Here is a 14,878-nt window from a genome sequence, read left to right as displayed (position 1 = left end):
TAGACAAGAGCCCACTCTCGGACCCTGGAAGAGGTCCCCTTTCTGGTAACTCTGGGAGCACTTCCATCACAGGTAACGAACTATATTTGTCCTCACTAGGCAGGAGGCCCCCAAAAATTCCAACCTAAGATCTTGCTAACCTTTTCAGGACAAATATGACAATAGCAGCTAACGTTTGTTGAGCACTTACAACGTGCCACACGCTGTTCTCAGAGCCTCGCAGGTCTCAACTCATTCAATCCTCACAATAACCCCAAGAAGTAGGTCCTGTTATTATCACCTCCATTTTACAGGTGGGGAAACAGAGGCACTGAAATGTTAAGTGACCGGCCCAAGGTCACACATCTAGTAAGTGGATTTACCGGGGTTTAAACCCAGGCATGGTTTAAAACAACTGGGGTTTAAACCCAGGCAGGCCAGTTGCAGAGCACAAGGTCTTGGCCAGCACCCTACACTGCACAGAGTGGCCCAGGCCTTCACCCTGGTGTCTGTGGTGGACAGGCAACCCCCAGGGGAGAAGCAGCTCCTACTGGTTTAGTGCTTGCTGCCGCCAGGTGCTGCGCTCAGCGGTTTACAGAGCTTGTCTCAGCAGGTGGTACGTCCCTCAAGCACCCTCCAGGCTCCCTCCCAGTGTCTAGTGACAGAAACCTGGACTCAGCAGACTCCACGCATTATCTCATTTAACTAGGCATCCAGAGGGAGAGTGGACTCCTGCCGCAGATGAGTCGCTGGCTGGACGACAGGATCCAGTTCCATCTCTGCTCTGCCTGCCTCCCCGCTGCTTCAGCCTCAGGCTGGTCTCGAGCCGGTGGCACCACGTTGGAGGTCACCTTCCAGACACGACGATAGTCAGAGGAAGAGGAAGCGTTTCTCCCCTGAGGATCTCTCTTAAGAGATAAACTCTCCCAGAAGTCACCCCTTCCCCAAAGACTTTCCCACAAACCTCATCATAGGTCTATTCCTGACCCATCCCCTAGGAAACAGACTGGGTTTTACATTAGACCATTGACTCCGCCCTGGACCTGGGGATGGGAGTCAGCCTCCTTGAGTCACACGACCTTGCGGGGAGGGGTAGATGCCTGCACACCGTCAGGGTTTAGTGAGGAAGAGAGGATGATGGGTGCTGAGAAGGACACAGCATCTACTACAGGTGGATATTTCATGTTCATTTTACAGATGAGCAAACTGAGGCTCAGGGAGTAACAACTTTCTCAGGGTCACAGCTTATGCATGGGGGGAGCTGGGATTTAAACCCATTCTGTAGGACTCCAGAGCCTGTGTGCCTAGCTGCTTCCCTAGCTGCCCAGGAAAGGGAGCCAGGACACTTGGGTTCTTGTTCTGGTGGCACTGTCAGCTCAGGTGTGTTTGGGGACAACTTCCTTCCCCTCTCTGATCTGCCTCCTCCTGTGAATGCAACTATGTCTTCTCGGGCCTAACGTGCAGGGCCAAGGTGGACCAGCAATGAGGTTATGGATGTAAGCATTTCCGCAACTGCAGGTGGAGGGCACCATGTGGTATAGGAGAGACTCCAGGCTTTGGAATCTGACTGGGCCCTGAGTTCAGATCTTTACTCTGTCCCTAATTAGTGAGACCTTGTACAAGTCCCTTAACAGTCTATAGAGTGGGGATGATGATACCCACTCACACAACTGTTATGCAGGTCACAGGAATCCATGAAGGCAAATTCCTTGCCTTAACAAGATGCCTGACACACGTCAATTCCTTTCCATATTCCATTTATTAGGGAATGCAGCTTCATCCTCCAAGCATGGGGCAGAAGGGAAAATACTACACTCAATTGTCTGAGGATCATATCCAATCCTTTTTTGGTAATATGGCGGGGGGGGGGGCGTGGGGGCATGGAGGGGAGCGGGGAGGAAGGGAGGGAGAGAGAGAGAGAGAGGGTGGAAATTTTGCCAAGAAAGGCACGTCCATCCCAGCGGAGGATTGGCATTGTTTGGGCTTTCCTGCCCCCTCGTGGCCACTGTGAGTAGAAAGGGCTGCCCGTAATTGCACCCTGGAATGGAAGGAGCTGGGAGAAGTCGGCAGTCCCCAGCTCCTTCTGATTCTCCAGGGCTAAAGGGGGGCCATAGTCTGTTTCTAACGTGCTTCCTGGGCTCGGGGTGGTCAGCCATATTAGGGAACCACTGAGCTAGTCCAATCCTTTCATTAAACAGATGGGAAAACTATGGCCTTGAGAGTAGGTGGGACTTGTCTGAAGGAGGCAGCCAGGATAGGAGCCAGTAACTCAGGTCTCTAGACTCCAGTGCTCTTTCCATTATGCCCTGTCTGAAGTGATCCTACCAGGCAAGCAGAGCTCCAAAGACCACTGGAACTCACCTGCCAACCAGGGCTGGGATCCCTCCGCTGCTGCTGTCAGGTGGTCCTCCATTCTGTGCTTGGACTCCCATGGTGATGGGGAGCGTACTAGCAGCCTTTAGGACGATTTCCCCTTGTCTGGAGTCCAGACTCACCTCTCTGCATCCTCTCCTATGGGACCCAATTCCCCCATGTGAGGCCGAGCAGCTCTGTCCCCTGACACACTGGAGAGACTGCACAGCCAGAGGAGCCAGAGCTGGGAGGATGAGGGAGACGGAGTGAGTACTTCACGGCATCAGGAACCCTCTGGCCGCACTGCCTCCCTGAATCCTGCAAGACACAGCTGGTTTAGCCTCATTTTACTTCAGAGCGGGTTGAGGCACAGGGAACTGGCATTAACTCATCCAAGCTCACACATCAGTTAGTGTCGAGGTGGACGCAAACGGTGTCCTTGGTTTACGGACTTGGGAAGCTGAGTCTGCTCACGGGCAGGAGCGTTCTCGGCTGCCCTGCAGCACTCATTGGGTGTGGTGGCCAGGCAGGCAGCCTGGGGTAGCATTCACTTTGTAAAAACCTTATTTTGAAGTATAACAGGCACAGACAAAAGTGCACGAAGATACACAGCTTAGAGATCTATGACAAAGCAGCTGCTCATGAAATCACCACCCGAATTGCATAATAGGACACCACCAGCAACCCAGAGCCTCTTATCCTTCCTGACCACTGCCCCTGTCCTTGCTTTTCCTTCTAGTTTTATGACCTACACACGCGCCCACACCTAACGGCAGGTGAGCTTTATGTAAATGGAATCACACGTTTGGCCTCAGTTTGGGTTCGGCTGCTTTCGCTCAGCACTCACTCAACATCCACCCACAAATATTTTCACTGCTGGAGGAGACGGACATCACAATTTTGTCCGTGGACCTGTGGACTGTTTCCAGGTTTTGTTATAATGAACGCGATAACTGCTGTGAACATTTGTGTCCATATTTCTCGGTGCATACATGTATACATTGGGTATGTAACTGTATGCGTTTCCTAGAGCTGCCATAACTCAGTGTCACAAACTGGCAGGTTTAAAACCGCAGAGAGTTATTCTCTCACAGTTCTGGAGGTTGGATATCTGAAACTAAGGTGTCAGCAGGGCAGTGCTCTCTCTGAGACTCTGGGTAGAATCCTCTCTTGCCTCTCCCCAGCTTCTGGTGGAAGCAAGGAACATCCATCCTTGGGGTGTTTGCAGCTGCACAGCTCCCATCTCCACCTCCACCTTCGCGTGGGCCTCTTCCCTCATATCCTTAGGTTATCTTCCTATAAGGACACTAGGCATAGTGCATACAGAGTCACCCTACTCCAACAGAACTTCTTCTTCATTAATTACATCTGAAAAGACCCTATTTCTTTTTTTTAATACTCTTAAAAAAATTTTATTTATTATTTTTGGCTGCATAGGGTCTTCGTTGCTGCGTGCGGGCTTCCTCTAGTTGCAGTGAGCGGGGGCTACTCTTCATTGTGGTGCGTAGGCTACTCATCGCAGTGGCTTCCCTTGTTGCGGAGCTCAGGCTCTAGGCGCGCGGGCTTCAGTAATTGTGGCTCGCAGGCTCTAGAGTGCAGGCTCAGTAGTTGGCTATACTTCACCTTTTGCGTTTCACTATACATTGTAAAACCATCTTGTCGATTCCATAAAAATTATGTCCGGATTTTGAGTGGGCTTGCATCAACTCTCTAGACCGTTTTGGAGGAACTGACATCTTCACATTGAGTCATCTAATCCATACACATCACCTATTCCTCCCTATCTTGGGGTCTTTCACTTCTCCCCATGGTTTATAGATTTCTACGTAGAGGTCTTGCCCATCTTTTTTTTTTTTTTGGGCCGTGCCGCGTGGCTTACAGGATCTTAGTTCCCTGACCAGGGATCAAACCCGTGGCCCCTGCAGTGGAAGCACGGAGTCCTAACCACTGGACCTCCAGGGAATTCCGAGGTCTTGCCTCTCTTACATTGAATTTATTCTTAGGTATTTGATATTTTTGATGCTCTGAAATTGGTATTTTTAAATTTAAAAAAATTTAGGTGCATATAGACGTTCAATAGATTTCCATGTACTGACTTTGTATCCAGAAAAAAATTTCAACTTATTATTTCTAATCATTTATCTGTGAATTCTTGTGGATGACCTAAGTACATAATGCTATCTGTAAGTAAAGACAGTCCAATTTCTTCCTTTCCAATCTTCAGGATTTACTTCTCTTGCTTCTCTGTGCTGACTGGGGTTCTCTACTATGATGTTACCTGATGAAAGGAGGCATCTTTATCTGTCTCCTAATCTGAAAGGGAACACATTCAACATTTTAGCATTAAATACATTACATATGATGCTTTCTATAGTTCTTGCTTTTTTATGTTTTATTTTTTTACATAAATTCTTTTTATGGTCAAGGGAGAGAATATCTTAAGAAAATGGATTGGGAAGAAGAATATTCTTTATTTTTTTTAACATCTTTATATTGGAGTAAAATTGCTTTACATTGTTGTGTTAGTTTGTGCTGTACAGCAAAGTGAATCAGCTGTACGTATACATGTATCCCATCTTTCTTAGATTTCCTTCCCATTTGGTCACCACAGAGCACTGAGTAGAGTTCCCTGTGCTATACAGCAGGTTCTCGTTAGTTATCTATTTTATACATAGTAGTGTATATATGTCAATCCCAACCTCCCAATTCACCCCACACCCCTTCCCCCTTTGGGATCCATAAGTTTGTTCTCTACATCTGTGTCTCCATTTCTGCTTTTCAAATAAGTTCATCTGCACCATTCTTCTAGATTCCACACATAAGAAATATTATATGATATTTTTCTCTTACTTCACTCTGTATGACAGTTTCTAGATCTATCCATGTCTCTGCAAATGGCACTATTTTGCTCCTTTTGATGGCTGAGTAATATTTCATTGTATAAACGTAGGGGTGGAATATTTGATGTGGAAAACCTTGGAAATTCAGGATATCTAGTTGCCACACCATTGTACCAGCTCCCTTTCATTTTTTTTTTTGACAGGCATTAAAAACTGCCTATTCTCAACGTCTGGATTCTTCACCTGCCTCCTGGCTGGGCCACTGCTGTGTGCTACATTGAGTGGGACATTTCACATCACCAGCAGTTGAGCCAGCTGGGTCGGATCAATTTCACAGTGACCCCACAGGCCTCACTTCAAACCAAGCCTTTTACAGTTTTTGTTGTTCTGGTAAAAGTGAAGGTTAAGATATGATGTCATCTCCCACTGCCTATGCTCTGCAGTGGATATCAGCTGCAATGCGGAAGGGGGCCCCTGAGATGAGAGGCAGGATTTGGGGTTGGAATACGGGGCTGAAACTCTTAGCTTGCAGGATCCTTGGCAGGTTGTTTTCTCCGAGCCTGAGTTTTTGTCTTTGTTTTTCCTCTCACTTGTAAAACGGGAGTAAGGATATTTACCTCCTCTGGGTAATTTTGTAGATTATATTAGAGCACTTGGGAAAGCACCTAGCAATCAGTAGGTACTCAATACATTAAAAAAAAAAACTTTCCTGTGCCAAGGGGTCGACTGGGGGGTGAGGGGTGGCTGGATACTGATAGATAGAGCTTGCCTCAAAGTGTGTTCTAGGACCTAGAGTGTTGGCCTCACCCAGGAGCGTCTTAGAAATTGAGAACTGCAGGTCCCAGCCTGGACCTGCTGAATCAGAATCTGCAATTCCACAAGATCCCCAGTGACTCAAAGTCTGGGAGGAGCACAAAGTGTTGCACTGCTAAGAAGCTCCACACGGGCAATAACTGAGGCAAGGAACTGGGAAGAGGTAGGATGCCGATGACACAGCAGCAAAGATGGGTTTGCAGATTTTGGGGAGCTCTCGCTGTGTTTCCTGCATCCAAATAAGAATGACTTCCTCCCGGCATGAAACTGAACTCCGACGAGGACGTTCTCTAGCACAGAAAAGCCAAACCACTAATCTGAATAAATAAGCATCAATTTTATTGAATCATGAATAATTTAAGACTGGTACAATCATCAGCTTTATTCTCTATGATGTGGGGCATGATCTCCGGCAGATCATTGGCAAATCCAAAAACCTCATGACAAATGAAAATTAAATAGGGAGGGACGGCGGACGGGGAGGGAGGACGGAAACATACCGTACACAAAATACTCAATTCCTAGTTTTCTCTTTAAAAATGGCTAGAAAAAATTCATCAAAATGCAGCACTTTAATCAATTATTTACAATTTCTATGTTACAATGAAAAAATGTACATCTTATAGAACATATTTCATAAACTGCTCCACTGGAAATAACTAGATCAAAACAGCAAACCTTCCATTTCGTATCCACAAAGTTGGATTATTTTCTCCTTTTGAAGTAGATTCGCCATTATCAAATTCGAATACACAGAATTTTGAAGTTTAAGCATCAACAATAAAATATGTCCCCAAGATACAACAAAGGTCTAGGCAAGTCTCGTTCCGTGTCCCCCCCTGCCCACCCACCACCTTAAACTAAAGGGAATTCCCATCTCACTTATGGCCTGTAAAATTCTCGGCAGTTTGGAAAGAAAACTTTTGGCTTCCATTGGTAACTCAACACAAATGTTGCATAGAATTTCACACATTTTCAAAATTAGCCTAACTGTAGAAAAAGGCAAAGTGGAAGCATTTCGGACAGAGCCCTAAATGAGCACAGTCACTTTGTCAAAGGTGAGCGACACAAAAGCAGAACAGGACCAAAGTAAGAAATGTGCGTATCAGACAACCCTGCTTCCGGAAACTGTAGGAAAGACCCCGAGTTGTGACTCGAACAAGGCTACACTCCTTGAAACCACCGTTCACTTGTCAGGCAGCACCAGGGACAGAGGTCTCGGCGCTGAGCCTGGACCCGGTGGGAGGGAAGTCTGTGGGACGGGGGAGAAAAGAAAGAGAAAAGAGGGTGCTGTAAAAAAAAAACAAAACCAAAACCAAAACCAAAAAACGTTTCAAAGGATATTGGCAGGTGTCTACTCACAAGGTGACCGGGAAAACAGCCCATGAGGAGAAGTCCATTTCACCTCCTCCCAAATTCACAGTATGAGCGTGTAAGGTCATTGCTGGGAGATAAATTGAGAAGGACCATTCTTCAGGTTTACCAGAAGGCTCAGGGTGTGACTGACCCCTGAGGTCACAGGCTAAATACATGCTTTAAACATGTTATGAAAAACAAAACAGAACAAGACACACTCACACACCCAGATGACTAAGGAAGGCTTAGCAGAATAGAGTCTGAGTTTACTGAGATTAAAGAAAAGAGCACGCTGAGAGGTTTTCCATTCACCTGTTAGAGAGACACATTCCCCTCTTCCTTTCAAAGAGGAAGCAAAGGGTGTCATCCAATGTAATGTGACTGGTTTCAGGTCAAGCTCTTGTGGTTAAGAAAATAAAAGATGTTGAGAGAGGGACCTTTGGAAATAGAAATGTAAAAAAAATGGAGTAAAACCCCTGATCATTAACAGAGACTCCCCCCATGGGGGTCCGATAAAAATAAAACAGAAACAAACGACTCAAAGATTGACCACACTCCGTAGAGAAAATACCGGTATGCTGAAGACACGTACGAGCAGAGCACGGGCTCAACAATGTCATGTAACATGGTAGGAACTTTTGCCTTTTCCTGCACAAGACAGATCGTCATCAAGTCAGGGCGTTAGCTGGAGACTGATAAGAACCTAAAAACAAAAAGATCTTTTTTTTTTTTCCTTTTTCTTTTTCCCACAGTCACACATCCACACGAATGAGTCTTTTGGATGAGAAAAGTCACATTAGCTTGAGTTCTTCTAGTGAGTAGATGACTTGTTAGCCCTGTTTGCTCTGATGGGGAAAACAGAAAAACAGACCCCAGGCAGGCACGACACTCATCAATGAACACGGTGAGTACAAAACCAGTTAAGGCATCGCTTTGGGAAGGTCAGCACCGAAGAGGTCAGGCAAGGCTCGTCCGCCGGAGGCCAGAGCTTCTGGAAGGGAGCAGCTGCCTCCACCTGTTGACTTGTGTGACGTCACGTTGGTTCTGGGGAAAGTGCAAGTGTTTTGCGAGGTGACCTCACACCCCACCTGAGGTCGGGGCTGGCATGCTGGAGGTGTCGACGTGTGTCCTGCAGCCTCGAGGACGAGGAGGAAAGGCAAGGTCCCGCTCACCCACGTGCTGAGGACGGGGTCCTGGGCCACTGTCAAGGGCACAGCAACCCCGGCCCCAGCAGGAGGCAGCGAGTGTGCAGAACTGTGAGGATGGACAACTGAAAACCAAAACTCAGCAGGACCAAACCAAAAGCCAACTCCTGCGGTTCTCACGTTCACCAAAGGATGGATTCTGACCATGAGGGGAAGGAGAGGGGAAAAAAGTCTTCAAAATCAAAAGAGTCAGAAAGGGAGAAACTCAACCTCATCTTCAAAGGGGTGATCGGTTCGCCAAGGTAGACCAATTGTCACTGTACACAGTGTTAGCAGGAATAAGACCTGATTCATTTCTGTACGAGAAGGAGACAGACACATGCAGCTCTGCGTTTATAGCCACATCCGCTCGGCCTCGCTCTCACTTATGGAAGAACCAGAGGCTGATGGGTCTGAAAGGCGGGGGAGGAACTGGAACAGGCAAAATACCTCTCGGGTAAGGAGAGCACCATTTAAAAAACAAACCAAAGAGAAAGCACGATTTGTTTTTCCTAAGTTTTTCCTGCGATGCGGCTCTGCAGTTTGTTGAGTGTGACCAAAGCAAGGGCCCCGGCTGGCATTGGATCTCTGTGTGGCCGGTGTGGTGGAAGGGCGGCGGCGGGGTTGGAGCTGCAGGGTCTGTGCGCGGAGGAAGCCCTGCTGTCTCCGCTTGCAGCTCTGCTCTAATCTCTTCTGTCTCTGGGCCGCTGAGGGCAGGATGCTGTTTGGTTTCAGAGCTTCAAGTGGGTTGGCTTTTTTGTTTAAAACCCTTTTCATTTCAACGGTGATGGTCCTTTCCCGAGAAGTATCCTTCGGTGTCTTAGGAAGGTCACAGCAACAAGGCAGGACAATAATTGACACAGAAGATGGTGCGGTTCTCCCCGTGAAGGAAGCGGGCCCGAGGCGGCTGGCCCGGGGTGCCTGCACCCAGGTCGAGGCTGGAGGACGAGGAGGGTCCGGGTCTTCGCGCGGCACTCGCGCCGAGGCCGGGGGCTGGCTCAGGAGGGCAGGCCCCGCGGTCCGGCCGTCACAGAGGGGACTCCAGGGACGAGTCCAGGATGTCGTCGCGGTGGCTGTTGCTGTTGGAGTCGCTGTCATAGCTCTGGGGGCTGGAGTAGTTGGCAGCTTCCTGCAGCCTCATCAGCATGTTCATCTGGGGAAAGAGCGGAGACCGCGACATGGCTTCCGGTCCGGTCGGCTGGCCGCGCCTGGCCTCTCCAAAGCTCACGCCACGTCCTCTAGACTCACCCTGGGGACTGTGGCCCGCGGTGGACGAGGGCACGGGCCCTCGGCCAGGCTTCCAGGGTTCAAGTCTCGGCTCCACCCCTTACTAGCTGCATGACCTCGGGCCAGTGACTTAACCGCTACAGCTCAGTTTCTTCACTGGTCGCATGTGAATAATTATACCTGCCCTCTAACGTTACGGTGTGGATTCATACATGCAGATCACTGAAAATACAAAATCCTCTAAAAGATAATGTGTATATATTTTTTACTTGGGAGGGGCACCTTACTCAAATATAGCCCTCAGCCTGGGTGAGATGCCAGCCAAGCGCCCCAGCACCGCTGACCTCGAGGCACAGGGCTCCCCCTTCGATGAGCATCGAGCCCACCTGTAGTCCTGGCTCTGGCCAGAGCGCAGCCTGGAGTCACCTGGGCTCCAGCTCCTGTCAAGGTCTCCATGGGGAGGCGGAGGATAGCATCAGTAAAGCAGAGCCTCAGAGCACCGGGAGGCCTGGATTCCAATTCAGAAACCTTTGGGCAATTATTTAATGTATCTGAGCCACCAGTTCCTCATCCACAGAATAGAGAAAACGGCAGTACCCATCCCATAGGGCTGAAGTAGGGAATTAAACGACATGGTGTGTATTCAACCCTTAGGAGAGGGCCTGGCACATAGTAACTGTTCAATAAATGAGGTAAGTCTGCTATCATCATCACCGTCATTTCTCTTAAGAGTTTAAAGACAGTGTTCTTGCATCTTCCCTGGTCTACAGTCTATTGGTCATTTGTGTTCAAGGGGGAGATGGGGAACTGAAAACTATCAATACTTTAATTTTATTTACAACTATAAACTGTGTGTGTATGTATTTTATATTTTATCTAGCAAAATTAGGAAGATAGGGTCTCTCTGAGCTATCTTCAGACTTGGTGCAGCTGGGTGTGAAGTCCAGCTGCCCCCTGGCTGGCCGCCCCTCAGGATGCCTAGCAGAGTGGGCCTGGGTGGGCCAACCACAGATGCACCACCATCTGGTGTCCATCTGCATGCCTGCAACTGGGAAGGGGTAGAGCGGAAGTCCAAAGAAAAATCCTTCGCAGCCAGGATTATTCATTCACTCATCAAACATTCCCTGTGTACCCATAATACATGGTCTGGAATAAAAACAAGACAGTCCTGCCCTCCTGGAGGCCTCAGTCTCAGGAGGGTGAGAGATCAGTTAACAAGAGGGCTATCGTAGCAGACACCTGTGGTCCTGGGCGGAGAGAACAGGACTTGGGGGAAACACCAAGTACGTAACTTGGTAAGCAGAGGGAGCTGGGCTGGCATAGCTGACTTCTGGGAGCCTGAGGTTGGAAAGACAGTTCTGTGTAACGATTCAGAGAACCCCGGGTCTTACCTAAATGCCTTCTGTGTTTAGGCAGCGACACGAATATCCCTGGTTAAGAAAAGACTGTCCAGGGCTGAGCTGGCCGTTCCTTCCTCTAGATGTCCTAAATTCTACTTTTACGTAAGTTAGAGTTCATGCGCTTGAACCCACAAAAACAGTTCCATGACTGTGGCTTTTAGGAACGGTTAACGTTAGAGATAGCCTTCTACAGGTTGATTCTTTCCTCTGGAAAACCACTGTGGTAAACACTGCAAATTAGGTTGTGCTTAGTAATACAAGCCATAAATCCATTTAACATCAAATCCCCGTTTAAAATGTCTCAATAGGACCACAGCTGCATCCCACCAGTCAGGAGTGGCAGACAACCCCAAAGCACCTATTATTATTATTTTTTATCTAGCAAAGCAGTTAGTCACTAGGGATAGAACAGCAAGTCAACTGTCTTTTAATCCTGCCGCATCTCTTATGAATATGTTCTTTCATTAGGTAATGCAAGCAATATTCTTTGCAGTGTTTTTCCTTTCGCCTTAGTTGCCAAGAGAGCTCAGGGTTGAATTTATAGCATGATAATGGTCATTTAACCATGGGAGGTTCCGGTATATGTGCTTCAACCTTCTTTTAATAGGGCTTTTGATTTATTAGGTCTAATTTCGCAGTATGCCTACGTATGGGTCTTACATTGGCAGAGAGTTCTAGAAGTGCAGTGGTATGATCTCTGACCCAGGTTCTTCTTAAAGGGCCTTTATTGCTTTAGCAACAGTGGAGTAAAGGTGCTCAGGCAGCATTAAAGGCTTAACTCACGTCACTGGCCAGGGGACCCGCATTCAGGCCCCCTTGCCCTCTCCTCCATGAGTCCCTCCCACCCTCAAACCTCTCCCTGCCTGAACTCCTGACCACGTGGCTTGGGCTACTGGGCAAGACATGATAAAGCTGGCACTCAAACCAGAGGGCGAAGAGTGGTGTAGGGACATTTAGGGAGAAAAATCAAATTCTTGATCTTTTATCTGAAAAATTTCAGAGGGGTTAAAGACACAAGTGAAAAACTAAAAACAAGGAAGAAAATATTGGCGAAAATATTGGCAAAATTATCCCAAATCTTAGGATAGGTCTAGCCTTCCAAAGCAAGGCTGGGGCTCAGTCACTTCCCAATTTCCGGTTCGCCTAGCTAGCATGAGGCCCAATACACAGTAAGTGCTCAGTGAATGCCGAGCTGCTCTGGGAGCCGAGAACTCACCAGCGGGTCTCCGTCAGCGTCGCTGGGGGGCATCTGCTTGCTGGTTGACCCCTCCCGAGGCATGGAGTAGCCGTCGAAGCCGACATCCTCGGGCCGGAGCTGCAGGAGGGGAGGCCACTCGTGCTGCTGAGGGCTGGCTGCCCAAGGATAGGTGTCCATCACCCACTTGGCGGGGTCCTCCCAGGGGGCCCGCCTTCCATACAGCTGGAAACAGAGAAAGAAGGAACAGTTAGGAAGTGGTCCGAGACCTCTTCTGCAGGCCTGGTTTTGCAACTTTCTGAAAAACTCTCCAAGCCCAGCATTATGCTTCCCTTGATGGAGTAATTCCACTTCCAGAGGAAATCCTAAGGAAATCATCCAAGGCACGGACACCTTGATGTGCTAAGACCAAAGGCAGCATGACCTAGGGAGTAAAAGCACTGGCTTTGAAGTCAGCCTGACCTGGGCTCACACCTCAGCTCTGCCACTGACTCACTGCGTTGCCCTCAATGCTAAGCCTCGCTGATCCAACTTGAAAAACAACTCTCTGATTTGAAGTGTTTGCCAGTTTCCATGATATGAATACTCTCACCGTGGCCAATCAACTACCAACACGATGTCACTGAACGTGGAGCTGGAAAGAGGTGCTGTCATCCCACTGAGTACCTCCCCCCCTCCACGGCACACAGATGGGATGCTGGGTATCAGCAGCCCAGGCAGAGGTCACCAATGGCTCTGGCTCGATAAAACCCCATTTCTTAAAGTGAGGCTGACTCTCAAAGAGCCCCCGCTGTAGAGGCGCTTTCAGAACAGCAAATTGTTAAAGGGGTTCCATGTGGGTACTGGAATTGTAACTGCTGCTTCTCCCTCATGTGTTTCTCAAAATTGCCCAGAACAACTAATTTGCTCTTAAAGCGGAATTATCACATAATTTTGTAAGACCAGTACCATGCCTCCAAGCTCCTTTCCTTCAGCCTGAAATACCGAATAATACAATGGTTTTAGTGACTTCTTCTGGCAATTTCAAGAAATACATACACTCTTCAAAGAACAAAAACCTAGGCTGCACCGCTTCCCAAGGCGAGGCTCTGCATCTCACGTGGCTGGGCGCCTTCTCTGTAGCTTTCCCCTTTAACACCACCCCTGCCGCCACACCTTACAGCTCCCTGCATGCCAGGGATTACGAGAAGCACTTGACAAATACCTTGTTTAACCACCATGTGCTTCCAAGAGGAAGCATCACTACCCAAGTTTCCCAGACAAGGAGCCAGGCCCAGGGACGAGGGAAGGCAGAACTGGAATCCAAGTCTGCCCAGGTCCGTGGACCACTTAAGTCTGAGCAGATGTGGCAGGACTGGCTCACAGCCAGGCCAAGATGTGCCCACCCAGGAGAGTGCCACCTGTGGCTCTGGAAGGGCACCCCCTCTGTAGGGCACCACAGGGGTACGAAGACCAAAGGCCCCTGAACCACAACGGCTGCAGGGGGGGGCTCTAGAGTGGAATTACATCTGGACCGCAGCCTGTCTGTCCGTCTGCCTGTGCCCTCTGTCCTCCCAGAACTCTTACAGTTGAGAGGGGAGGGAGGGGGATGTGGGGAGAGAAGGCTGACAGTACAGGAGAGCTGAGCTCTGACTGATAAAATCACGTCTTTCCCAGGTCACAGGCTGCCTCAGCTGGAAGGAACTGGGGTCCCAGCCGTCTCATCTACTGGATGGAGAACTTACAGCTTAAAGAGAAGAGCCAGTTGTGAAAGGTTTCGGAGCAGCGCTGGATTCGAACCCAGGACCCTGGCATCCTTGTCTGGGCCTTTCCCTTCTCCACCCCTCCTGACAGACTCCACTCGGAGCCACTCGGTATCGGCAAGAGCCACATGACTCGGCCAAAACCGGAGCAGGGAGATGCAGGCCAGGCTGTCCACCCGACGAGGACACGTCACCGGGGCTGGGCCTGCTTTCCCTCCACTGTCTCACGATTGCCTAAGCCCCGTCCGATGGTCTCAGGGAAGTGCCTGCCCTGCCCACACTGCAGACAGGGCCGCCACCCCCCTCCATCCACAGCCTCTCCCTCCACTCGAGATACACAGCCTTCTACGAGCTCAGCGCTTTCAGACACCAGCGCCCTTCCTGTCTAGTGCTCCAGTCCCGTCTACTGCGAAACCTTCCTTAACCTGGGGCAGCGGTGACTTCCAGGCCTGAGAGCTCAGTCTGGCATTGGAAAGGCGACTCACGGTCCGAGCAGGAAGGGATCATGTGAAGGTTCGTGTGCGCGTGGGTACGAGCCAGGGAGGAAGGGAGCACAAAGCGCCTGGGGATATTTAGACCTGAAAAAGCCTGTTGCGCATGAGAAACATTCCTGCAACTTGTAGAAGCGTCTCCCTCCAAGGGCTTTCCCTACAGCACTCAGCTGACTTTCCCAAGCCAGATTTCACATGTGTGAGGCTGAACCAAATGTCGTTTCTGGTAGCTACTGCTTCTGTCTCCATCCTCCAGCCTGGAAGAGAAGATGCTCAGGGCTGCAGAACAACAGAGCCTA

The 14,878-nt window shown here is 49.2% G+C and overlaps 1 protein-coding gene across 13 annotated transcripts in view; it reads right to left on the bottom strand.

The window, feature by feature from the left end:
- Nucleotides 1-4,399: 4,399 nt before the first annotated feature.
- NAV2 (neuron navigator 2) overlaps nt 4,400-14,878 on the bottom strand; it is an 854,704-nt gene continuing 844,225 nt past the window's right edge. For 11 of the 13 annotated variants that reach the window (XM_073808687.1, XM_033862619.2, XM_073808683.1 and 8 more), the window contains 2 exons: nt 12,368-12,571; nt 6,303-9,677 (listed from right to left, as the gene is read on the bottom strand). In XM_073808687.1, the coding sequence (XP_073664788.1) occupies nt 9,552-9,677; nt 12,368-12,571 (330 nt within the window). In that variant the 3' untranslated portion in view covers nt 6,303-9,551. Of the gene's footprint in view, nt 4,645-6,302; nt 9,678-12,367; nt 12,572-14,878 lie in introns of those variants that run through there. The other 2 variants (XM_073808684.1, XM_073808682.1) reach the window with 2 other exon arrangements.

This window comes from Tursiops truncatus, chromosome 8 (genome assembly GCF_011762595.2).
Source record: "Tursiops truncatus isolate mTurTru1 chromosome 8, mTurTru1.mat.Y, whole genome shotgun sequence".
Taxonomy (NCBI): Eukaryota; Metazoa; Chordata; class Mammalia; order Artiodactyla; family Delphinidae; genus Tursiops; species Tursiops truncatus.
Note: the sequence above shows the minus strand (reverse complement) of the source record. Positions and strands in the feature narration are given on the sequence as shown.